The following is a 25,093-nucleotide window of genomic DNA, read 5'->3' as shown; positions in this document are numbered from 1 at the left end:
TAGGGACTGGCAATAAATGCTAGCTGAGCCAGTGATGCCCACATCCTGTGAATGAATTAAAAAATAAATTTAACACTGAGCAATTAGTGACATAACAATGTTTGACATCCAGACCCTGCTACAAAACTCCCAGCAAGTAAACCTACAAAAATATCCAGTATTATTTTCAAGACTACAAATTTGTGTTTCATGGTTCCCACAGTCTCTTCTATTGGGTACAGCAACTTGCCTAATACTATTAACGGTGCCAAGTGAATATCCACCAATTAACTTATGGGTCAAAAATTAACACAATTTCTGGCACTGGCCAGTGTCTAAATGTTCAGGACATCCAACTACAGACTCCCACAGCACTCAAATGTCCTGTTTTTCTCAAGAAATTTGTGAATAGCTAATACAAGTCATTCATCCTTGGCAAATAATTTCCAACAGCGCAGCTGGGAGAAATCATTCTCCAAAAGATCCTTCCCACCCAGAAGGAACTGAACACCATAATAGATAAACTATAGAGTCATATAGTACGGAAACAGGCCCTTCGGTCCAACCAGTCCATGCCTCGTCCCAAACCGTCCAGCATAATCCCAAAATAAACTGGTCCCAACTGCCTGCACCAATATCCCTCCAAACATTTTTTTAGATTAGATTACTTACAGTGTGGAAACAGGCCCTTCGGCCCAACAAGTCCACACCGACTCGCCGAAGCGCAACCCACCCATACCCCTACATTTACCCCTTACCTAACACTACGGGCAAATTTAGCATGGCCAATTCACCTGACCCACACATCTTTGGACTGTGGGAGGAAACCGGAGCACCCAGAGGAAACCCACGCAGACACGGGGAGAACATGCAAACTCCACACAGTCAGTCGCCTGAGTCAGGAATTGAACCTGGGTCTCAGGCGCTGTGAGGCAGCAGTGCTAACCACTGTGCCACCGTGCCGCCCACGGTGTAAGTACATTTCTTATTCATGTACTTATCAGAATGTCTTTTAAAAGTTGTAATTGTACCTACATCCACTACTTCCCCACAAAAGTTCTTTACACATGCAAACCACACTCTAAAAAAAATTGTCCCTTATGTCTTTTTTAAAATCTTTCTCCTCTCACCTTAAAAATATGCCCCCTAGTCTTGAAATTCCACATCCTAGGGAATTGACAACTAACCTTAACTCTATCTATGCCTCTCATTATTTTAAACTTCTATCAGCTCACCTCTCAACCTCTTACACTCCTGTGAAAAATGTCCCAGCCTATCCAGCCTTTCTTTATAACTCAAGCCTTCCATATCTGGCAATATCCTGATAGATCTTTTCTGAGCCCTATCCAGCTTGATAATATCCTTCTATAACGGGGCGAGCAGAACTGGACACAATATTCCAGAAGGGGCCTCATAAATATCCTGTACAACTGTGACATGCCTTCCCAACTCCAATGCTCAAAGGACTGAGCAATAAAGGCAAGCATGCCAAATGCCTTTTTGACCAGCCTGTCTACATTATAAAGAATTATAAACCTGCACCCCTAGTTCCCTCTGTTCTGCAACATTACCCACAGGCCCTAACATTAATTAGATAAGCCATATCCTTGATTGTTGTAGCAAAATGCAATTCCTCACATTTATCCAGATTAAACTTCATCTGCCATTTTTCAGCCCATTGATCAAGATCCCTTTATAATCAGAGAAAACCTTCTTCACTGTCCACTATTCTGGGATGGTCACAAACTTACTAACCATGCCTTCTAAATTCTCATCCAGTTTCTACCAGTCGTGCTGCAGGATTTTATAGTGAGGGGTATCTTTAATGTTCAACATTTAATCTCTGGAGAGGTGAACTTATTGAAATGAAATGTTTCTGAAGGGATTTGACAGGCTAGTCACTGAGAGGCAGGCGAACATAGAACATGAAGGCACAGTCTCTGTGATAAAGGGCCAATCCTCTAGATCTGAAAGGAAAAGAAATTCAGGGGGTTGTAAAACTTTGGAATTCTCTAACTGAAGAGATTGTGAAAGCTCCATTGTTGAATATATTTAAGGCCGATTTTGGGTCACTCGAAGAACTAAGGGATATAGAAGGTAGGCAGGAAAGTGGAGTTGATGCTCAAGAAGAAGCATGATCAGAATGAATGATGCAACAATAGGCATGCAGTCTCCTCCTGCTCCTACTCGTGGTAATCAATAACTACCCATGGAAGGCAATTCCTTAGCAGTCAAATCGGTGCTCACTCATAATATTCAATTCCCAGTCATTTTAGGGATATACCCCTATTCACATCTAGTCTTCGGTTACTGCTGAAAAGAATCAATGCCATGTTGTCTGATCTTCATTCAGGGGTTACCAAGACAATTCTATTAGTTCATTTCCACGCATACAGCAAAAAAAAAATGCTTTGATTTGCACCCTTTTGTTTGAAGAACTTTCGTCCATTCCAAGGATTTTTCACATAAGGATTTCAGCAGAATGCATTTTATTTATTCAATTTTACAGTTGAAAAGTATAAATGACATAACATAAATCTGATAAATTGACCAATAATTTATATTTCTAAAATTAATAGCTTCAAAGCTAAGTCAGTTTTCTCCATTATCCCTCAGGCCATCTCAAATGCAAAGCTTCTCAAACACAATGGAGTCATGTTTTTAAACTATATTGTCAAACTGAGCATTGGTAGTGCTGAACAAGCCATCTCAATTAGTATAAAACTCTCTTAAATCAAATGCAGCATGGTTACTTGTAGGATAAAGCTCGTTATATTGTGCCAAGTAATGTTTCAATCCAAAGCATGGAAAACCTGCCCTTCCTTTTCCCACGCCAGCATTCCTGTGGCCATTTGCTGACGCTGTGAACTTAATGCCAGCTATTACTGAAGTGGAGACCATTTACTTTTTTCTTCCTATGGACTTGTGTCCACTTGAAACTTAATTTGGAACAGTTGCTTAATATACTCTACAATTAATATCCTTTACAGTTAGGGAAGCATTTACAAACAGCTCACTTCAACTTTTCAATTACAAACAAACTCATTAAAATTTTCAACATTCCTTGGAGCCACAGATGACCAGTTTCATAATGATGCTTAAATAAGCTGCTTAAATCAGCTCCTTTAATAAACACTGACTCTTGAAAGCATCAGAGAAACACCTTTCAAAGAAATAAGAGGGAATAATTGTAACCTCCCCAATTGCTTGGATACTGGCAGATAAGTTTTGCAGCCTGCCTAATTTTACACTCCATGTAAGCAAGGAGAGTGACTTGTGTGCCAGTCAGTCCCACCAGCTTTCTTCCAATGAGAAATTACCCCAAACAATATACAGATTAATCGAAAACTAACACAGGAGAGCTTCAAGAAATGTAATGTGCTGGTTTGATATCAGGTAAACCGTTGTGTGCAAAGGAGAAGGAACAATAAACAAATAGGAGAAAATCAAGAAAAACATTAAGAAGTGGAATTTAGTGTCCTGTTTTTGCCAAAGTTTCATGTATTCTGTTGTTTACAAGTGAATTCAGTCTGTGTACCTCATTCCACATATGCACTTAAAACCAGCTGCAACAGCTGACTGCAAACGATATCTTTGAAAAGAATTGTGTACAGAACTTGGTTATCTTGACTAATGGACTCCTCCTTCGATACTGAACTCACTTGAAGTCTTACTTGGCAGATTCAAATCATACAGATTATTGAATGAGTTGCATAATAAAAGAAATCTGTAATGAACTTCTGAATCAGAGAATTTCGTAACACACAATGAGATCCTAAGCCCGCAGCACAGAGAAGATAACCTTAACAATGACAGACTTTAAATTTAACCTTGATGGTCTTAAACAGAGCAGCCACTATTATACTCAATGCAAGCGATACGCTGATCATGCATCGACATTATGTGATCATTTCTGTATCTATAACTAAAACTATTCATTTCTATTAAATCTCCAAAGATGGTACTAATTGTGTTACATATAAAATAACTTCAATTAAATGTACTGATGTGTCTATACCTGGCAAATACGAGTTAAATTACGCTTTACAGCTGCTCATGATCTCACTCGATGAATTTGCGGTATGATTTAAACTTGTGTATGTTGAATGCTGTAAGAGCAAGTTAGTTTGGGAATTACATATGAAACCCTAAACAGTAAATTCAATCCAGTTTTCAGCTGTGCATTGTCAAAACTGAGGTACCATTGGGAAAGAAGAGTATTCTGGCACGCTAACAAATACAAGTCATAGTGGAATTTCCAATACAATACTTTGTATACATCATGTAGGATTCAAGTATCAGAGCAATGCTACGCATTCCCATTGCAGGAAGGATATTAGAACGATTAGAAAGAGCTTGATGAAAAACTGACGAGAATAAAAATACTAGAAATGACAGACTATATTATGAAAGGAGGCTCAACAAATTGGGGACTTATTCTGACAGATACTTTTAAAATAGTGGAATGTTCAGATTCAGTAAATAGTAAATCATTGTTGTGCCTGCCCCCACCCCCGCGCCCCACAACTCCATTCAAACACACACACTCACAGACTCAGACACATAAGCTTGGGGTTCTTCATCAGATGGTTGTTAAGACAGAGGTTAATATAATTTACTTATATCATAATAAATATTGCTAACAGTTATTTTATTAAATAGTGGAATTCCTAGAATAAGGACGGAGAGCAGATGAAGAGCAATTGGTTTCAGATGCAAAATGGGAATCATGCCTAAAACATGATGGTCACTAGGGCCTGAAATATGCCAACTCCTTGCCCCACCCCAATCCCACATCCATAATTGAATAAGGGTGTAGGTTTGCTCACTGAGCTGTAGGTTTGATATCCAGACGTTTCATTACCTGGCTAGGTAACATCATCAGTGGCGACCTCCAAGTGAGGCGAAGCTGTTGTCTCCTGCTTTCTATTTATATCTTTCTCCTGGACGGGGTTCCTGGGGTTTGTGGTGGTGACAAGGGGAATGAGACTCTCTAATTATCTTGATGCCAAAAACTTACTAAACATTTGGTAAATTAACTGTGTTATTTTCTTGGCCAATCGAGTTTAAGCCAGATTAATCAAACTGAATCTGTTCCAACATTGCACAATCTCAAATGGTACTCCTATTGGGATGTATTAAAAATAAACTGTCTTAACAAAAAGAACACAACTGCTTTGAGTTAAATCTGGATGTTAAATTAATCATTTATTAGCATCAAGTGTTCATACATTATAAACAGTATTCACAAATTTTTGATTTCCTCAATTTTTTTCTCAACTTAAGTAAGTTGTAGACTCTATCAAGCTGTAAGATTTTGTTTTAACTTTATAGCTGGAATCTAGTGCCTCAATCTGAATTGGTACAATATGAGTTGAGAAACTTAACGTATTATTTTTCGAGTGACACTTTGATGTGATACCTCAATGTAGGCTCCAAATCAGACTAAAACCTAATAAAGGATTTCAATACTTCATTTTTTGTTCAAGTTCTGCCGATGTGAGGTTTGTTTCCTTACATTTTATTTAACTTCTAAGTTTCTTAAGAAACCTTTAAAGAAACTAATTTTCCATTCCAAGCAGTTATAAGCTTCATAGGACCATTTTGCTCATGATACTCAAATGCACACACACATAATAATCATATTTTATATGCTGTGTCATGTAGCATTTCGTTTCAAACAACATTAAATGGCACAAAGGGCTACACTGAACTATAATATTTTATCTCTCTTAGCTGCAATGTCACAGACTTTCATATCTGTTAATGATTAGGAGATGCCGGTGTTGGACTGGGGTGTACAAAGTTAAAAATCACACAACACCAGATTATAGTCCAACAGGTTTAATTGGAAGCACACTAGCTTTCGGAGCGACGCTCCTTCATTGGGACACAATCATCTGATGAAGGAGCGTCGCTCCGAAAGCTAGTGTGATTCCAATTAAACCTGTTGGACTATAACCTGGTGTTGTGTGATTTTTAACATAGAACATAGAACATAGAAAAATACAGCGCAGTACAGGCCCTTCGGCCCTCGATGTTGCGCCGACCAAAGCCTACCTAACCTACACTAGCCCAATAACCTCCATATGCTTATCCAATGCCCGCTTAAATGACCATAAAGAGGGAGAGTCCACCACTGCTACTGGCAGGGCATTCCATGAACTCACAGCCCGCTGAGTAAAGAATCTACCCCTAACATCTGTCCTATACCTACCACCCCTTAATTTAAAGCTGTGTCCCCTAGTAACAGCTGACTCCATACGCGGAAAAAGGTTCTCACTGTCAACCCTATCTAAACCCCTAATCATCTTGTACACCTCTATCAAATCTCCCCTAAACCTTCTTTTCTCCAATGAGAACAGCCCCAAGTGCCTCAGCCTTTCCTCATACGATCTTCCTACCATGCCAGGCAACATCCTGGTAAACCTCCTCTGCACTCGTTCCAATGCCTCCACATCCTTCCTATAGTATGGCGACCAAAACTGCACACAATACTCCAGATGAGGCCACACCAGAGTCTTATACAACTGCAACATGACCTCAGGACTCCGGAACTCAATTCCTCTACCAATAAAGCCCAGTACACCATATGCCTTCCTCACAGCACTATTTACCTGGGTGGCAACTTTCAGAGATCTGTGTACATGGACACCAAGATCCCTCTGCTCATCCACACTACTAAGTAGCCTATCATTAGCCCAGTAATCCATCTTCTTGTTACTCCTACCAAAGTGAATGACTTCACACTTAGCTACATTGAACTCCATTTGCCACCTTTCTGCCCAGCTCTGCAACTTATCTATATCCCGCTGTAACCTGCCAAATCCTTCTTCGCTGTCCACAACTCCACCGACTTTCGTGTCATCTGCAAACTTGCTCACCCAGCTTTCCAGCCCTTCCTCTAGGTCATTTATAAAAATGACAAACAGCAATGGTCCCAAAACAGATCCTTGTGGAACACCGCTAGTAACTGCACTCCAAGATGAACCTATACCATCAACTACTACCCTCTGTCTCCTTCCAGCCAGCCAATTCCTAATCCAAACCTCTAATGCACCCTCAATGCCATACCTCCGTAGTTTTTGCATTAGCCTACCACGGGGTACCTTATCGAACGCCTTGCTAAAATCCATATACACCACATCTACTGCTTTACCCTCGTCCACTTCCTTAGTCACCTTCTCAAAGAACTCAATAAGGTTTGTGAGGCACGACCTGCCCTTCACAAAACCATGCTGACTATCCTTGATCACAGTATTCCTATCCAGATGTTCATAAATCCTATCCCTTACAATTCTCTCTAAGACTTTGCCCACAACAGAAGTGAGACTCACTGGCCTATAGTTACTAGGACTATCCCTACTCCCCTTCTTGAGCAAGGGGACCACATTCGCTATCCTCCAGTCTTCTGGCACTATTCCTGTGGACAATGATGACATAAAAATCAAGGCCAATGGCTCCGCTATCTCCTCCCTAGTTTCCCAGAGGATCCTAGGATAAATGCCATCAGGCCCAGGGGACTTATCTATTTTCATCCTTTCCAGTATTCCCAGATGGGCGGCACGGTGGCACAGTGGTTAGCACTGCTGCCTCACAGCGCCTGAGACCCGGGTTCAATTCCCGCCTCAGGCAACTGACTGTGTGGAGTTTGCACGTTCTCCCCGTGTCTGCGTGGGTTTCCTCCGGGTGCTCCGGTTTCCTCCCACAGTCCAAAAGATGTGCGGGTCAGGTGAATTGGCTATGCTAAATTGCCCGTAGTGTTAGGTAAGGGGTAAATGTAGGGTTATGGGTGGGTTTCGCTTCGGCGGGTCGGTGTGGACTTGTTGGGCCGAAGGGCCTGTTTCCCCACTGTAGGTCTAATCTAATCTAATCTAACCTCTTCCCTACATACCTCAAGGCCATCCATTCTAATCACTTGTGACTCAATATTCACATCAGCAACAGTGTCCTGTTCCTGAGTGAATACTGACAAAAAGTATCGATTTAGTGTCTCTCCAATCTCCTCCGCCTCCACGCACAACTTCCCACTACTATCCTTGACTGGACCGATACCTACCCTAGTCATCCTTTTATTCCTGACATACCTATAGAAAGCCTTTGGGTTTTCCCTAATCCTACCACTTAAGGACTTTTCATGTCCCCTTCTTGCTGCTTTTAGCTCTCTCTTTAGATCCTTCCTGGCTACCTTATAACTCTCAATCGCCCCAATTGAACCTTCACGCCTCATCTTTACATAGGCCGCCCTCTTCCCTTTCACAAGGGATTCCATTTCCTTATTAAACCACGGCTCCCTCACAAGACCCTTTACTCCCTGCCTGACTGGTACATACTTATCAAGGACACCCAATAGCTGCTCCTTGAACAATCTCCACATATCATTTGTGTTCTTCCCTTGAAGCCTATTTTTCCAATCCACGCATCCTAAGTCATGCCTCACCGCATCATAATTTCCCTGCCCCCAGCTATAACTCTTGCCCTGTAGTGTATACTTATTCCTCTCCATCACTAGAGTAAAAGTCACCGAGTTGTGGTCACTGTCCCCGAAGTGCTCACCTACCTCCAAGTCTAACACCTGGCCTGGTTCATTACCTAGAACCAAATCCAGTATAGCCTCACCTCTTGTTGGCCTGTCTACATATTGTGTCAGGAAACCCTCCTGCACACATTGGACAAACACCGACCCATCTAACGAACTCGAGCTATAGCTTTCCCAGTCAATATCTGGGAAGTTAAAGTCCCCCATAACAACCACCCTGCTACTTTCACTCTTCTCCTGAATCATCCTCGCAATACTTTCCTCTACTTCTCTCGGACTATTAGGAGGCCGGTAGAAAACACCTAACAGGGTGACCTCACCTTTCCTATTTCTAACCTCAGCCCAAACTACCTCAGATGGCAAGTCTTCCTCCATCGTCCTTTCCACCGCTGTAATACTATCCTTGACAAGCAATGCCACACCTCCCCCTCTTTTACCCCCACCTCTGACCCTACTAAAACATTTAAAACCTGGAACCTGCAACAGCCATTCCTGTCCCTGTTCTACCCATGTCTCTGTAACGGCCACAACATCGAAGTCCCAGGTACAAACCCACGCTGCAAGTTCACCTACCTTATTTCTTATACTTCTGGCATTGAAATGTACACACTTCAAGCCACCTTCCTGTTTACAGGCACCCTCCTTCGAAATCGATGCCATGTTCCTAACCTCCCTACACTCAAGGTCCTGTACCCTAAAGCTACAGTCCAGGTTCCCATGCCCCTGCATTTATACCTTTTAATGTTCTGGTTAGAGGTAATAAAGGAGCATATATTTTGATCCAAATTCCCTCCTGGTTCAAAATTACAATAAAACAGTGCTGTAGAGACTGCAAAGATAGATGAGGGTGAGACAATGAACAAGACCTGAACTCAAGGAGGAGAGCTTTCTGAGTTTCCTGGGGAACCAAGATGGAATGACTAATGGACTGGGTGAATTTTGTCTGTAATCCATTTTGTGCTGTACAACAAAAGCAACCTATAAACACTGTAATATTCAGGGAGCTGGCAATTCCAATGAGGTTGCTGCATCTGATTGTTCCAAAACATTAATTACATTAAATATGGTCTAGAAACAAGGGTAAGATTTGTTCAAAGAATTTAAGTACGTCTCTCCAAACATTTCAAGGGATACTGAGCAGTCAACTTTAAGCAACTTGATACAGCAATCAGAGGAAGGGCTGTTACCTCAAGGTTGTTAATACATCAGATGCTTATGAGCAGGGAGCAGTCACAATTGGAAGTCAACAATGGGAACTTATGCAATCATTGAGTCAGCCCATAAGGTTTTTGAGGGAGTTTGGAGCTAGGTCTTCAGAAATGAAGAACTGAAGTCCCTTATAAGGTTTTAGTGAGAGTTGACTCAGCGTCATAGTTAATGCTAAGAAATCCGGGGATGTGTCTTGATCACATTTACGACTAAATGTGCTTTGCAGGACTCATTGCAGTTTGTTCAAAATCATTCACTCAATCTTATGACTTTATTCCCTTGGTAAGTACCTTAGGAATTTTTTAAAGAAATTCCTCGTCCCGAGCCAGGTCACAACATAAATGTGGCATTTTGCTCTGGGATCACAGCATAATGTGGGCTTTCATTTTAATTCATTCACAATTCCTGGGTGTCACTGGTTTGGCCAGCATTTACTGCCCATCTCGAATTGCCCCTGAGGAAGTGGCAGTGAGTCGCCATCTTGAGTCCCTGCAGTCCGTGAGGTGTAAGAACATCTGTAGAAGGATTAGGGATGGAGTTCTATGAGTTTGAACTTGGGACAATTAGGGAATAATGGTAAAGCTCTCATTCAGAAAGATGTGTGCTTGCCTGAGAAAATTCCTGCCATTCAAAAAGCTTTGGAGGTCTTTCCAGTGGCAGGAAAATTGGAAGGGGCATAGTCATGGGCTGTCTTAGTATCTGAGGACTCAGCCGCAAATTGTACTGAAAAACATGTAATCATTTGCAAAATGTCTATCCCAAAACTTATAGTGGAGGAAAGACCCCTGATGAGCACTTGCAAATAGTTGGGCCTAGGATATTTCCCTAAGGAACTCCTGGAGTGATGATCTGTGACTGAGATGATTGATCTCTAACAATTAAAACCATGTTTTGTTGGGCTAGGTAGAAATGAGAGATTTCCCCTTGATTCCCACTGACTCCAGGTTGTCTTGGGCTCTTTGATGCCTTATTCAGCCAAATGCTTCCTTGAGGTGAAGGGCAGTCTCTCTCACTTTCCCATTTGAATTCAACTGTTTTGTCCATGGTTACACCGAGGTTGTACTCGGGTCAGGAGCCCAATGGCCTTTACAGGACCCAAAATGATCACCTTTGAACAGATTATTTTTGAGTAAGTGTCACTTAATATCATTTGCAACACCTCCTAATACATTTCAGATGGAAGCCCTTGTAATGTATTCATGGGATTTTCTGTCACGCAGTGTCACTAATATCTAGAGTTTGCTGAGAAATCCGTAGCAACTGTCTGACTGCATTTGCTATTTCATATGCATTATAGGGTCCTATCTGTTCCTCTACTAACATCAAACTAATTCTAATTAAATGTCAGAATATACGTCAAATAATACATATTGTATTGCAGTTCAAACTTTCTACAGGAAGGTTTATTTATGCCTGTTCAAGACTATGAAATCTTGTGGCTTTAGTTGCCTAGTAAGCATCCAGAAACTCACACTTAGTCAACTCTAGTCACTTGTTTAAAAAAATGCAATAATGTTTTTTCCAATTCTAACTCCCTCTGTGACAACTGGCTGATGCTTTGAAAACTCAGCTCCCCATTAATTCCAGGCTGAACTTCTGATGCCATAGCATATAAGGATACAGGCCAAATAGTGGAAAATGGGATTAGGATAAGTGAATGTTTGATGGCCAGTACAGACACAATGGGTCAAAGGGTCTCTTTCTGTGCACTCTCTCCATGGCAAGGGAACAGAGGGTTTTTGCAGGATTTCTAAGATAACTACTTCAGTTTTTACAATGTTGAATTGGACTAATCATAATAATAAAAGACTGATTATTGGCCAAGCAAGCAAACAATACAAAGGCAGAACTGGTAAAGAAGCAGAGCTGAGTATGGTCATGTAAAAAAAAACATAATTCATGAAATTTATGTAACCCAACTTACTTAAGGATTTCATTGGAGGCAAAAGAAAGATGATTCCTGGTAAGGAAGAATTGTCTTATGAGCAATGGATGGACAAGTTGTGACTGTATTCATTGAAATTTAGAAGAATGTGTCGCGATCTCATTGAAACATATAGGATTCTTAAGGGGCTTGACAGGATAAATGTGGAGGTTGTTTCCCCTCTTGGGAGAATCTAAGGCCAGAGGGCGCAGCCTCAGATTAAAGAGGTGCAATTTAAAACTGACCTGAGGAGAGAGATGAGGAGTGACACAGTCATGGGGGCAGAGTCCGTGGGTCCGTGGGTATAGATAAATGCCCAGTAGGGGAATGAAGGAACATGGGGAAAATGCAAGAAAGATGAATGAGAGAAATGTCAAATTGGCAATTATCCTATTGAATGGCATAGCAGGCTCAAGGGGCTGAATGGTCTCCCCTTAATCGGACTTCTTATGGTCCTATGGTCGTAGCCCATGCTAGGATTCAGTAATGCTGTTCCCATTTTACAGGCACAAAACAGACACTCAAATGCATTCAAATATACAGGAGTCGGTCCTTATTCTGAGCTGCAAGGGCATCATCCATTGTACAGACAAAGGCACAAACAGCTGTTCACCCTTTAACAGAACAAAAAATAGGGATCTAATATATGTTTGATGCCTCCTTTATCGAAGTGTTTTGTCCTGAACACCAGCTATTAGGCAACTTTTATAATGCAGTAGGACAGATGTGTGCAAAGGTGTGGAATTTGGAGCCGTGTGGGCATGGATTTGGGAAGCAGCAACATGTTCAGGAAGAAAAGGAGGTCAGAGGAGGGCTGTAGATTGAGGATCAATCCTGGACAGTTAGATCATATCACATGTTGCTGGAACTCCCTGCCTAACAGCACTGTGGGTGTTTCCCTTACACCCCAGGGACCAACAGTTCCAGGCTTACCAGAATGAGAAAAGGGGCCTGCTGACAGCAGCATTACTCCAATGTTTTCTGTTAGAGCAAACCAAACAAAATAATGTGCACAAACCTGTCACCAGTTAGTTGCATCTTCACATCAGCACGGGATGAAAACACAATGAAAGACAATCTCATTTGGGGGCTAGAAGATTTAAAAAAAACACACCAGATTAAAACGTCTTCTCCCATTCCCAGCAATGCAACAGAAGTTAGTCTTCCCCAATGTTACCTCCTATCCTCCAAATTGTACACTTAGATAATGAAAAGTTTGCCCAGTTAGCATTACCCCTTACTTCCCCCATGCGGTGAAACAAAAACAAGTCAAAGCAAAACTTTCCTCGCAAACTCCTCACCAACAAAGTTGCCGAGGCTTGTTTGTGGAATTAGATTACCTGACAAAACGCTTGACCAGAGCTTCCACAAAGCCATAGATTTCGCCCCAGTTGTTCGCCACACTCCCGGATCTGGAAAACAATTGTGTTCAGTTACAAAACCAAAGTTCACGAAACGAGCTGTGTCCCGCTCTCACCCGACAGCCCTCACCTTGTCCTGTTCAATGACCAGAAAACCGTTATCAATGAAAGTTTATTTAAAGGCACAGTGAACATTCTGCAGTCACATATCAGCCTCACTTATTACATCTCCATCAATTTTCACAATCCATGAAGTTGCTTTGACTGGCAAATAAAGATTTGAAACAAAAGTCAAGGAAACTGATTCTCACCTGTCCAGCACAAGATAAAGATCAAACGCTCCGTGACATGATTTCTCGTCACTCTGAACAGCTACCGGGCCGTTTAAGATCAGAAACACTGATACAAAGAGCTTGAGCCCGGGCCAAAGGCTGTTAGAAACAACAAGAGCTGGCCACAGCCTCATTATGGTCTAATTAAATAAGTTGCACAGTCCCAGAGTACAGATCCGACAACGAGGAGAAAAAAAATCTTCAAACGTTAAAAGAGTCACCATAAAAACCACCAGGTTACATCAGACAGCCACTAACAAACAAGGCGAGTTGTGTAAAAGTGCATGTTCGAGCAGTACATCAGGTCGCTCGGTCGCTGCTGTAAACTCGCTCGCTCAGTTCAAGCGTTCACTTCCCAAAGGAAAACAAGCGTTTCGGCTGGGCCGGAATTACACAAACATCAGCTATCCACCAGCTCTGGGTTTGTACAGAACATCACGCACCGGATCAAACGGAACTTTGCAGTAACTTCATGCTGCCTGGGAAGGGGTGGGAAAGAACTGCGCTGGGTGTGTCTGTAAGGCTCGTCAGTGAGACAGTGAAAGCAGTGAGCAGCAAGAAGGATCTTGCTGTAGAATGACAGATGGACTGCGATTTGGAAACAGTGGCAATGATATCACTTCCTGTGTTCGGAGCAATATTAACATTGATATTAATCATCACAAATCCTGTGTAAAAGTTCTGCCCCGTTAACATGGTCAGGAAGTTATGGTAAAATCAGTCTTAGAAGATCAGAAAGATTGAATTTCCGTCTTAAGATGCATAAAACTGTCTTATCATCATACTTTTTCACTAAGAACAGATTCTTTCTTTACTAAAACTTGCATTGACTGGTCACACTGACCGCACAGTTTCAGGTTATAAAATTAGAGAAAAAAAACTAAGTGTAAGATCACAGCCAGCACAGCTGCAGTGTGCCTGCTTTACATGCATTGAAGACTTTTGAGCGTGAACGCTGTTAAAGGAACAAGGGAAACCCCAGGAGCTAATTTGTGCATTTTCCGCTCCCAAAAACTGATAAGGATCCTTTATTTTGCAATAAATGTTACGCAGTGACACCACCCTTATTGTGCTTCTGTAGGGTCTTGTACACCCAGCCGACAGCAGTGACTCAGGTTTTGATGTCTGATCTGAAAGGTCCAAAACTCCCTCAGTCCTTAACCACAATATCAGCATGCATATTCCCGGTACACAAGTTTTTGAAGTGGGACTTGAATCCATAACATATGATGCAAGGGTAAAAGTTTCATAACTGACAGCTGACGTCCATTACGATGATACATAATAACATGATGGGAGGGAAGTGAGCACTGAATAAACTTGGTGTAAAATTTACAATCCATATACTTGTCTACAAACGACAAATTGAACTTCTGGTAATGAGAACTGGAGGATGCAGGAGATCCGAATCAAAAAGTGTGACGCTGGAAGAGGCATCTTTTCAATCCAGTCACTGGACTCTCATCCTTAAATCTGTTTTCTGTCCACAGATGCTGCCAGACCTGCTGAGTTTTCCCAGAAATTTCTGTTTTGTGTTTTAATTTTCAGTTTCTTCCCCTGCCACTGTTAGCGTGCAAAAAAATGTAATGAAACATACTCATCAGTCAGTACAAGGAGAAGGAAAACAGATTGTTTTGGAAACATCAGGCACATCTGTTGTAATCTTCAAAGACTCTGCCTAATCCTCTGAGTAGTTTGACCACTTTTATTTCAGATTTTTAACAGCAGTTTTGATCCAATGCAAAGTGCTATTTGTTTTAGTTTACTGGCTTAAATGTATCTGGAGAAGTAATAAATATGACCAGCATTAAACTGCAGATACAAAGCTTGTCAAAGGGAGCTCTTAAAGTAAGAATAATAAATAGACGTGCAAACCAACCTTGCATTAATAGTGTGGAGGAGGAGTCCTTCAAATGTAGTTTTCTAGATGAGTATGTGAAGAAACCAATGATGAAATATGTCATTTTGAGTTAGATATTGTGTAACAGGAAAGGATTAAAGAACAATCTTGTATTAAGGGACATAGAGGTGTATAGCACAGAAACAGACCCTTCTGTCCAGCCTGTCCATGCCAACCTGATATCCTAAATTAATCTAGTCCCATTTTCCAGCAATTGGTTCATATCCCTCTAAACCCTCCCAGTTCAAATACCCATCCAGCTGTTTTTTAAAATGTTTTAATTGTACTAGTCTCCACCACTTCGTCTGGCAGCTCATTCCTTACATGCACCAGCCTCTGCATGAAAACATTGCTCCTCAGATCCCTTTCATACCTTTTCCCTTTCACCCTAGCCTTCTGTCCTCTAGTTTTGGACTCCTGTCCCAAAGTTGGTGTCATCTGCAAACTGACTAACCATACCTCCTATATTCACATCCAAATCATTGACATCAATGACAAAAAGCTATTGAGCCATCACCAATCCTCTGTGGCACACCACAGGTCACAGGCCTCCAGTCTGAAAAACCATCCTCCACCACCACCTTCTCTCTCCTATCTTTGAATCAATTTTGTATTCAAATAGCTAGCTGTCTGTGTATTCCATGTGGAGAATGTGAGGACTGCAGATGCTGGAGATCAGAGTCAAAAGGTGTGCTGCTGGAAAAGCACATCAGGTCAGGCAGCATTCGAGGAGCAGGAGATTCGATATCTTGGGTATAAGTCCTTCGTCAGGAATGTGGTCTGTCATCTGGATAATATCAGTATAGCCTATCAAGAGACAAATATATGATCATAAACCTTCCAATGATATGCAAATAAGAAGAGATTAGTGAAACTAAACATCCACACTGTTGTGGTTCTGTTCGCCGAGCTGGGAATTTGTGTTGCAGACATTTCGTCCCCTGTCTAGGTGACATCCTCAGTGCTTAGGAGCTTCCTGTGAAGCGCTTCTGTGATCTTTCCTCCTGCATTTGTAGTGGTTTGAATTCCGGTTGTCAGTTCCAGCTGTCCATTGCCGTGGTCGGTATATTGGGTCCAGGTCGATGTGCTTATTCATTGAATCTGTGAATGAGTGCCGTGCCTCTAGGAATTCCCTGGCTGTTCTCTGTTTGGCTTGTCCTATGATAGCAGTGTTGTCCCAGTCGAATTAATGTTGCTTGTCATCTGCATGTATGGCTACTAAGGATAGTTGGTCGTGTCGTTTCGTGGCTAGTTGGTGTTCATGGATGCCCCCTCTCCCTTTCGATCATAGGTGATATATTTCTCAATTCCATTTTCCTGCTTTCTCCCCAAACCTCTTGATCTCCTCACCAATCAAGAACCCAACTATCTCAGTCTTAAACAAACCCAATGACTTGGGCTCTATAGCCTTCTGTGGCAATGAGAGCCACAGATTCACCACTGTGACTGAATAAATTCTCCTCATCTCAGTTCTAAAAGGTCATCCCTTCACTCTGAGGTTCTTCCCTTGGGTTCTAGTCTGTCCGAATGGTGGAAACATCTTCTCCACATTCACTCTATCTAGACCTCTCAGTAAGCAAACGTACATCCAGAAGTCTCTCAGTATTCAATGAGAACCTCCCCCACCACCCTCCCGCCCCCCCCCCCCCCCCCCCCCCACACCCCACCACCACTCTTTTAAACTCCAAAGAGTACAGGCCCAGTGTCCTCAACCACTCCTGATATAACAAGCCCTTCATCTCTGGGATAATTGGTGTGAATCTCCTCTGGACCACCTCCAAGCCTAATACATCCTTTCATAGATACAGGGCCAAAAGCTGCTCACAATATGCCAAATGTGGTCTGAGCAAAGCCTTGTACAGCCTCAGCAGTACATTCCTTCTCTTGTATTCTAGCTGTCTTGAAATGCATGCTGACATTGCATTTGCCTTCATAATTGTTAACTGAACCTGCATGGTAACCTTTAAAGAATCCTGAATTAGGATTCTCCTACCTCAACCTTATATCAGTCTTCCTCTTTGCACTATACTTGAATTTCATTGCTATCTGGCCCTTACTATCACTGACAATCACTTTGAACATTTTTCCATTTCTGAGTTTGGATCATTAGGTAGATGTCATAGATCACTGTAACTGCTTTCAGTTCAGACGCTTGTTGCTGCATCTGGTTCCATCAGTCTGGCCAATGTTGTTTTCCACCATATAACAATGTAAGGTTTACACCCTTTTGGGTGAACAATAATGGAATTCTTGAACATAACTCTCCCAGTGAAAACATCTTACTTGGTCTTCATAGACCCCAGTTCCATGTGAGTAATGTCGCTTAAACGTAGTCCCCATTTGCACATACTCATTAATTTTACACATCTATAAACATCAGTCTCAAAAGAACAGCTGCAAGGTGAGTCAGTCCATTTACAACAAATGCAATTGGATACCTCAAATATCTCAAAGCAATGAACAAGTTAGAACAAATCTAAATACAATTCTGGATGAAGAAAAATGCAAAGTTAAACAGGACCTTAGTGATGAGAGACTCCATAGTTAAGGAGATAAACAAAAAATTCTGAGACTGCAAATGGGAATCCAGAATGGTGTGTTGCTTCCTGGATGCCAGGGTCCAGGATGTCTCTAAGCAGCTGCAGAATGTTCTCAAGGGGGAGGGGGAGCCAGCAGAAGTCATTGTGCACATTGGCACAAATGTCATAGGTAGAAATAGGAATGAGGTCCTGCAGAGTGATTATAGAGAGCTAACAGGAAAGTTAAAACCAGAACGCTATAGGCACGTACTAGTGAGGGTGAGAACAGGAGGATATAGCAGATGAATGTGTGGCTAAAGAGTTGGTCTAGGAGGCAGGATTCAGATTTCTAGATCATTGGGATCTTTTCTTGGATAGAGGTGACCTGTTCAAGAGGGACAGGTTACATTTGAACTTGAATGGGACCAATAGCTTGGGCAGCCAGGTTTGCTAGCGCTACAATGGAGGGTTTAAACTAGATTGTCAGGAAAGAGGGATCCTCAACAGCAGGGAGGCAAGTGCGAGGCTGGAAGGAGATACAGTCATCAGAAATAGTAAAGTGGAGAGACCAGTCAGGCTGGAGCATGACAGGGAACAAGGAATGTCGGTTGGATTTAGTTGTAACAATTTCAATGCAAGGGAGCTGATAGGTAAGGCCAATGAACTCAGGGCGTGGATAGGTACGTGGGGCTGGGATATTATAGCCATTACAGGAACATGGCTAAGGGAGAGACAGGACTGGCAGCTTAATGTACCATGGTACAGGTGGGACAGAGATGGTGGAAAGAAAGGAGGGAGTGTTGCATTTTTGATTAAGCGAGTAAAACAGCAGTTGTCAGAGATGAAATAACTGAAGAATCATCCTGTAAGGTTTCGTGGATGGAGCTAAGAAATAAGAAGGGAATGGTGAGGTTATTGGGGTTGTACCATAGGCCCCCAAATAATCAACAGGAGTTAGAGGATCAACTATCAGGATGACAGAGGACACTTGCAGGAGCAATAAGGTTGTCATAGTAGGGCATTTTAATTTTCCTAACACAGACTGGAACTACCATAACATTAAGGGCTAAGATGGGTTGGAATTTATTAAGTGCATTCAGGAAAGTTTCCTCAAACAGTATATACAGGGTCCTACATGGGAAGGGGCAAAACTCAACTTTTGGGAAATAGGGCAGGACAGGGAAGGAGGTGACAGTTGGGGAGCATTTTGGGATCAGTGACCATAGTTCTATTAATTTTAAATTAGTTATGGAGAGGGACAAAACTGGTCCACAGGTTCAAGATCTAATCTGGGGCAAGGCGAATTTTGATGGAATTAGACAGGGACTTTCAGATGTGATTGAAGTAGTTCGATTGCAGGCAAAGGGACCTCTCGCAAGTGGGAGGCCTTTAAAAGTGAGATAGCTAGAGCTCAAGGTCTATATGTTCCTGTGAGGGTGAAAGGCAACGTTGACAAGAATAGGGAACCCTGGTTGACAAGAGATATTGAGGCTTTGACCAAAAAAAGGAGATATGGCTCAGGTACAGGCAGCTGGGATCAAGGGAATCGCTGGAGCTATATAGAAGATACATGAGTTTACTGAAGAAAGAAATCACGAGGGTGAAAATGGGGCACGAGATAGTCTTGGCTATTAGGGTGAATCCAAAGAGGTTCTTTAAATATATTAAAAAAGAAAGAAAAACTAGAGAGATAATAGGATCCCTCAAGAATCAATGTGCACATATGTGTGTAGAACCACAGGAGATGGTGAGGTCCTCAATGAATATTTCTCATCTGTGTTTATGTGGAGAAAAACATGCAGACTTGAGAACTTTGGGAAGTCAATGGGAACTTGGGGAGAGTCCATATCACAGTAGAGGAGATGTTGGATGCATTAGAATATATGAAGGTGGAAAATTCCCTGGTCCTGACCAGATATATCCAAGAACACTGCAAGAGGCTAGAGAAGAAATTGCGAGGGCCATGGCTGATATTTTTGTGTCATCATTAGCCACGGGTGAGGTCCAGGAAGAGTGGAGGGTAGCGAATGTTGTGCCATTATTCAAGAAAGGCTGCCAAGAAAATAGGATCTCTCAACCATCTGTGGTAGGCAAATTACTTGAGGAGATTCTGAGACATAAGATATATATGCATTTAGAAAAACAGGGTTAGATTAGGAATAGTCAGCATGGCTTTGTGTGTGGGAGATCATGCCTCACAAATTTGTTAGAGTTCTTTGATGAAATGACCAGGAAAGTTGATGAGGACAGAGCAGCAGTCATAGTCTACATAGATTTCAGTAAGACCTTTGATAAGGTTCCACATGGTAGGCTGCTCTGACAGGTTAGATTGCATGGAATCCAGGGGGAACTGGTAAATTGGATATACAGTTGGCTTGATGGTAGGAAGAAGAGGCTAACAATGGAAGAATTCTTGTTAGATTGGATGCATGTGACTAGTGGAGTGCCTCAGGAGTCAATGCTGGACCAATTGTCATTTGTTATCTATATCAATGATTTGGATGAGAATGTACAAGATATGATTAGTAAGTTTGCAGATAACACTTAGATAGGAGGTATCATGGACAGTGACGAAGGTCATCAGCAATTGCAGCAGGACCTTGATCATCTGGGAAAATGGGCTGAGAAATGGCAAATGGAGTTTATTATAGATAAGTGTGAGGTCTTGTATTTTGGAAAGTCAAATCAAGGTAGGAGTTTCATGGTGAATAGTAGAGCTTTAGGAGTGTAGAGGAACAGAGAGACCTTGGATCTCAGGTTTATGGTTCTCTAAAAATGGAGTCACAGGTAGACAGGACAGTGAAGAAGGCTTTTGGTACATTGGTCTTCATCAGTCAGGTTATTGAGTATAGAAGTTGGGAAGTTATGCTGCAGTTATACGGGATGTTGGTGAGGCTACACTTGGAGTATTGTGTTCCGTTTTTGGTCACCTTGCTATAGGAAGGATGTAATTGAACTGAAAAGAGTGCAGAAGAAATTTACAAGAACGATCTGAGTTATAGGGAGAGGTTGAACAAGCTCGAACCTTTTTCTTTTGAACATAAGAGACTGCGAGGAGAATCTTATAGAAGTATAAAAGATCATGACAGGCATGGAGAAGATGAATGCACTCAGTCTTTTTCCTAGGGTTGGGAAATTAAGACTAGAGGGCATCAGTTTAAGGCTAGAGAGGAAAGAATAAAAAGGAACCTAAGGGGCAACTTTATTACACAGAGGGTGGTACGCATGTGGAATGAGCTGCCAGCAGAAATGATTGAGGCGGATACATTAACATCATTTAAAAGGCATCTGGACAAACACATGGATAGGAAAGGTTTAGAAGGATATGGGCTAATTGCTGGGAAATGGGGTTAGCATGATGGACATTTTGGTTTGTATGGACCAATTTCATCCAAAAGGCCTGTCTCCGTGTGTAGGACTCTATGACTCTATAAAGCTGACATCACATTCATGGTTAGAAAATTAAAAATTACACAATGCAAGGTTATAGTCCAACAGGTTTATTTAGAAGCACTAGCTTTCGGAGTGCTGCTCCTTCATCAAGGGCTTGTGGAGTATAAGATCATAGGACACAGAATTTATAGCAAAAGTTTACAGTGTGATGTAACTGAAATTATATATTGAGAAAGACTTGGATTGTTTGTTAGTCTCTCATCTTTTAGAATGGGAATGTTGGTTTCAGTTCTTTCATATCTAAATTTCAGAACTTTCTTAAAGTTACGTTCTCAAGTGAACTTTAACAATAGGTGCCATGTTGGCCCAGAGAATGCATTGAAGGTGTGAGGTGCCCTGTGTGTGGCTGTCTGTGCCTCAATGTTCAGACTGATTCTAATTTAAAAAAGGGATTTACAGTATCTCACATGGATTCATGCAGTTTTTGAGCAAAATAAAATGTAATTCTGCAAGTACAAAGTCACCCCACAAATGTATATGTGTGTGCATGTGGGTGTGTGTGTGCAGTGTGTGTGTGTGGGGGGGGTGGTACGAGTGTTTGTGAGAGAGTGTGTGTATGTGTATGCGTGTGATGTGAGTGTAAATGGTGTAACTTTGAGAAAGTTCTGGAATTTGCATATAAAAGAACTGAAACCAACATGCCCATTCTAAAAGATGAGAGACTTAACAAACTGTCCAGGTCTTTTTCAATATATAATTTTAGCTGTATCACACTGTAAACTTTTGCTATAAATTCTGTGCCCTTCGGTCTCATACTCCACAACCACCTGAAGAAGGAGCGGCGCTCCGAAAGCTAGTGCTTCAAAATAAACCTGTTGGACTATAAAGTGGTGTGTGTGATTTTTAACTCTGTACACTCCAATCCAACACCGGCCCCTCCAAATCTTGGTTAGAAAAGTATTTTCCAAATATTACACAGCCTCATTTGACATAGGGAAGATGCATTTCCAATAGAAAGGTATGAAACTGGACAAATTGATCAGTTTTAGCTCACATTCCTGATGAAGAGCGTTTGCTCAAAACATCGACTCTCCTGCTCCTCGGATGCTGCCTGATGGCTGTGCTTTTCCAGCACCACACTTTTCAACTCTGATCTCCAGCATCTACAATCTTCACTTTCTCCCAATTTTAGCTCTTGCCTTTTCTCCTGTTACATTAATGTTAACTCAAAAGTTAAGCATTAACCAAATAGTGAGACCTAATTTGTAAACAAACCCTCTGCTGAATGAAACATTTTAGCTAAAACATTTATACAACCATTGTGTCAAAATCTGGACTTTAGCCAGTAACTGAGCAAGAAAGAAACAGAGTCAAGGTCATAATTAACCTAACTGAATGTTGCCTTTTTTCTAAAAGGTTGATCACAAGAGAAGCAAGGACTAGTCCAGCAATAGATGAAATATAAAAGTAAACCATGGGTATAAGCAAGAACTCAATTAGAACTAGACTATAGTGACAGCATTGGGCTGAAGTTAACAAAAAGAGCCCAATTAAATGCTATAAGAATTAATAGTTTAAAAATAATTGAAATGGATAAAACTCACGTTTGTTGCAAAAAGACTAGAATTGGAGCAAGGGAATTCCAGAGATAAACAAAAGGAGTCCAGTTCTATTTAACTTTATAAAAACAATAACATATTTATAAATAATCTCCAATATCGTAAAAATCACGTTATTTTGCAAGTGAATTTTAAAATCAGAATGAGAAAGCCAGCAACCTATAAAAGCAAATAGCCAAAACCTTGGATAAGAAATGGGTTTTAAGGAATGCCTTGAAGAAAGAAAGAGTTTTTTGTTGGTGAGGGGTGTGAAAATTCCAGAACTTTTGGCTTCAGGTAAGTGGGATTTAATGCAAGTATATGCATTGTCAGCAGAGTTTTAGGTGTCCTCAAGTTCATGGTGCGCAGTATGTATGAGTCCAGCCAGTGATCTGTTAGAATTAACAAGTCTTGAGAGAACAACGTTCTGAATGAGGTTTTCATTAGCAGATTGGCTGAGGTAAAGGTAGCATCAGGCAATGTTACAGTGTTAGAAATAGGCAGTGATGGTACATAAACATGCCTGGAAGCTAACCTTGGGTTACAAATGACACAGAAGTTATGAACTATTTGCCTCAACCCAAAGACATCCACAATTTATATATTGGGAATTTTAATTGCTGTTACTGCTCACCCGAATAAATGGAGAAGAGGATAAAGTTCTATTCCTCTTCCTCTTTAAACCCTAAGATTTAGCCCTGGGTACGAGCAGTCGGATGTGGTCAGCAAAGCTAACATGGCACGTATGAGTGACCACAACAGAGGTGTGATAAACTCAATGCGAGAGTTGACACTATAGCTGACCATGCATGAAATGAAGCAATTGAAAGAGGAGGATCATCTGATTTCTGTGATAGGTTACACTGAATATATTGTGCTAATGGGGAAATAATTTGTTGAAGGATGTCGTAGAATTTACCGAACATTTTCATGGTAATCCCCTACCTGAAAGGCAAGATAAGGTTGGTCTCTATTTTGGGAGAAGTGCTTTGAGTTACGTGATCTAAAAGGCTAAAAACATTTGGGGATCAGTAGGGAGGTAGTAGAAAGTAAGGACTGCAGATGCTGGAGATCAGAGTTGAAGAGTGTGGTGCTGGAAAAGCACAGCCGGTTGGGCAGCATCCGAGGAGCAGGAGAATCACCATTTCAGGCATCAGCCTTTCATTGGGAATGAGGCTTGTGGGCCAAGGGCACTGTGAGACAAATGGGATGGGGGGAAGGTAGCTGGGAATGCGATAGGTAGATGAAGGTGAGGGTGAAAATGGTAGGTCAGAGAGGAGGGTGGAGCAGATAGGTGGGAAGGAAGATGGACAAGTCGGACCATTCAAGAGGGCAATGCTGAGTTGGAAGGTTGGGACTGGGATAAGGTGAGGGGAGGGGAAATGAGAAAACTGGTGAAATCCACATTGATCCCACGTTACTGGAGGGTCCGAAGATGGAGAATGAGTGTTTTCCTCCAGGCATCAGGTGGTTAGAGTTTGGTGGTGGAGGAAGCCCAGGACTTGTATGTTATCTACTGTATCCCTTGTACCCAATGTAGTCTCCTCTACATTGTGGAGACAGGACGCCAATTTGTAAATCACTTCATAGACCATCTCTGGGACACCCACACTGACCAAACCCACCACCCTGTGGCCAAACACTTTAACTCCCCCTCCCACTCCACCAAGGACATGCATGTCCTGAGCCTCCTCCATCGCCAAACACTAACCACCTGCATCTGGAAGAAGAATATCTCATCTTCTACCTTGAGACCCTCCAACCACATGGGATCAATGTGGATTTCACCAGTTTTTTCATTTCCACCACCCCCACCTTTATCCCAGTCCCAACTTTCCAATTTGGCATTGCCCTCTTGAACGGTCCTACCTCTCCATCTTCCTTCTCACCTATATGCTCCACCCTCCTCTCCGGCCTATCACTTTCACCCTCACCTTCATCTACCCATCATATTCCCAGTTACCTTCCCCCCATCCTCACCCCCCCCTCCCATTTATCTCTCAGCCCCCTTGACCCACAAGTGTCATTCCTGATGAAGAGCTTATGCCTGAAACATCGAGTCTCCTGCTCCACGGATGCTGCCTAACCGGCTGTGCTTTTCCAGCATCACACTCTTTGCCGGGAAGCAGTAGTCAGTGGACAAGTGTCTCAAGATATCAGAAAATGGCTTTTAACTCAAACTGGTATCTACTATACAATTTATCTGTTCCCCTTCTGATCAAGGCTATGATTTCACACTCTATTTAACAACTCCACTTAAAACTGGGAACCAGTAATACATTCAAACACTCCAAACCAAAAAGGTTTCATCCATAACCAAAACATTTGTTAGTTATAGC

At 41.8% G+C, this 25,093-nt stretch overlaps 1 protein-coding gene across 1 annotated transcript in view; it reads right to left on the bottom strand.

Moving 5' to 3' along the window:
* The window catches only part of antxr2a (ANTXR cell adhesion molecule 2a), a 225,198-nt gene extending 211,300 nt beyond the window's left edge, over positions 1 to 13,898 (bottom strand). Inside the window, exons 1-3 of the mRNA XM_060826184.1 lie at positions 13,324 to 13,898; positions 12,992 to 13,063; positions 12,670 to 12,741 (exon numbers count right to left, since the gene is read on the bottom strand). Coding sequence (XP_060682167.1) covers positions 12,670 to 12,741; positions 12,992 to 13,063; positions 13,324 to 13,478 — 299 coding nt within the window. The 5' untranslated portion in view covers positions 13,479 to 13,898. The remainder of the gene's footprint in view (positions 1 to 12,669; positions 12,742 to 12,991; positions 13,064 to 13,323) is intronic.
* Between the last annotated feature and the right edge of the window lie 11,195 nt (positions 13,899 to 25,093).

Source organism: Hemiscyllium ocellatum, chromosome 1 (assembly GCF_020745735.1).
Source record: "Hemiscyllium ocellatum isolate sHemOce1 chromosome 1, sHemOce1.pat.X.cur, whole genome shotgun sequence".
Classification (NCBI taxonomy): Eukaryota; Metazoa; Chordata; class Chondrichthyes; order Orectolobiformes; family Hemiscylliidae; genus Hemiscyllium; species Hemiscyllium ocellatum.
The sequence above is the reverse complement of the archived record's forward strand: the minus strand, read 5'-3'. Positions and strand labels throughout refer to the sequence as shown.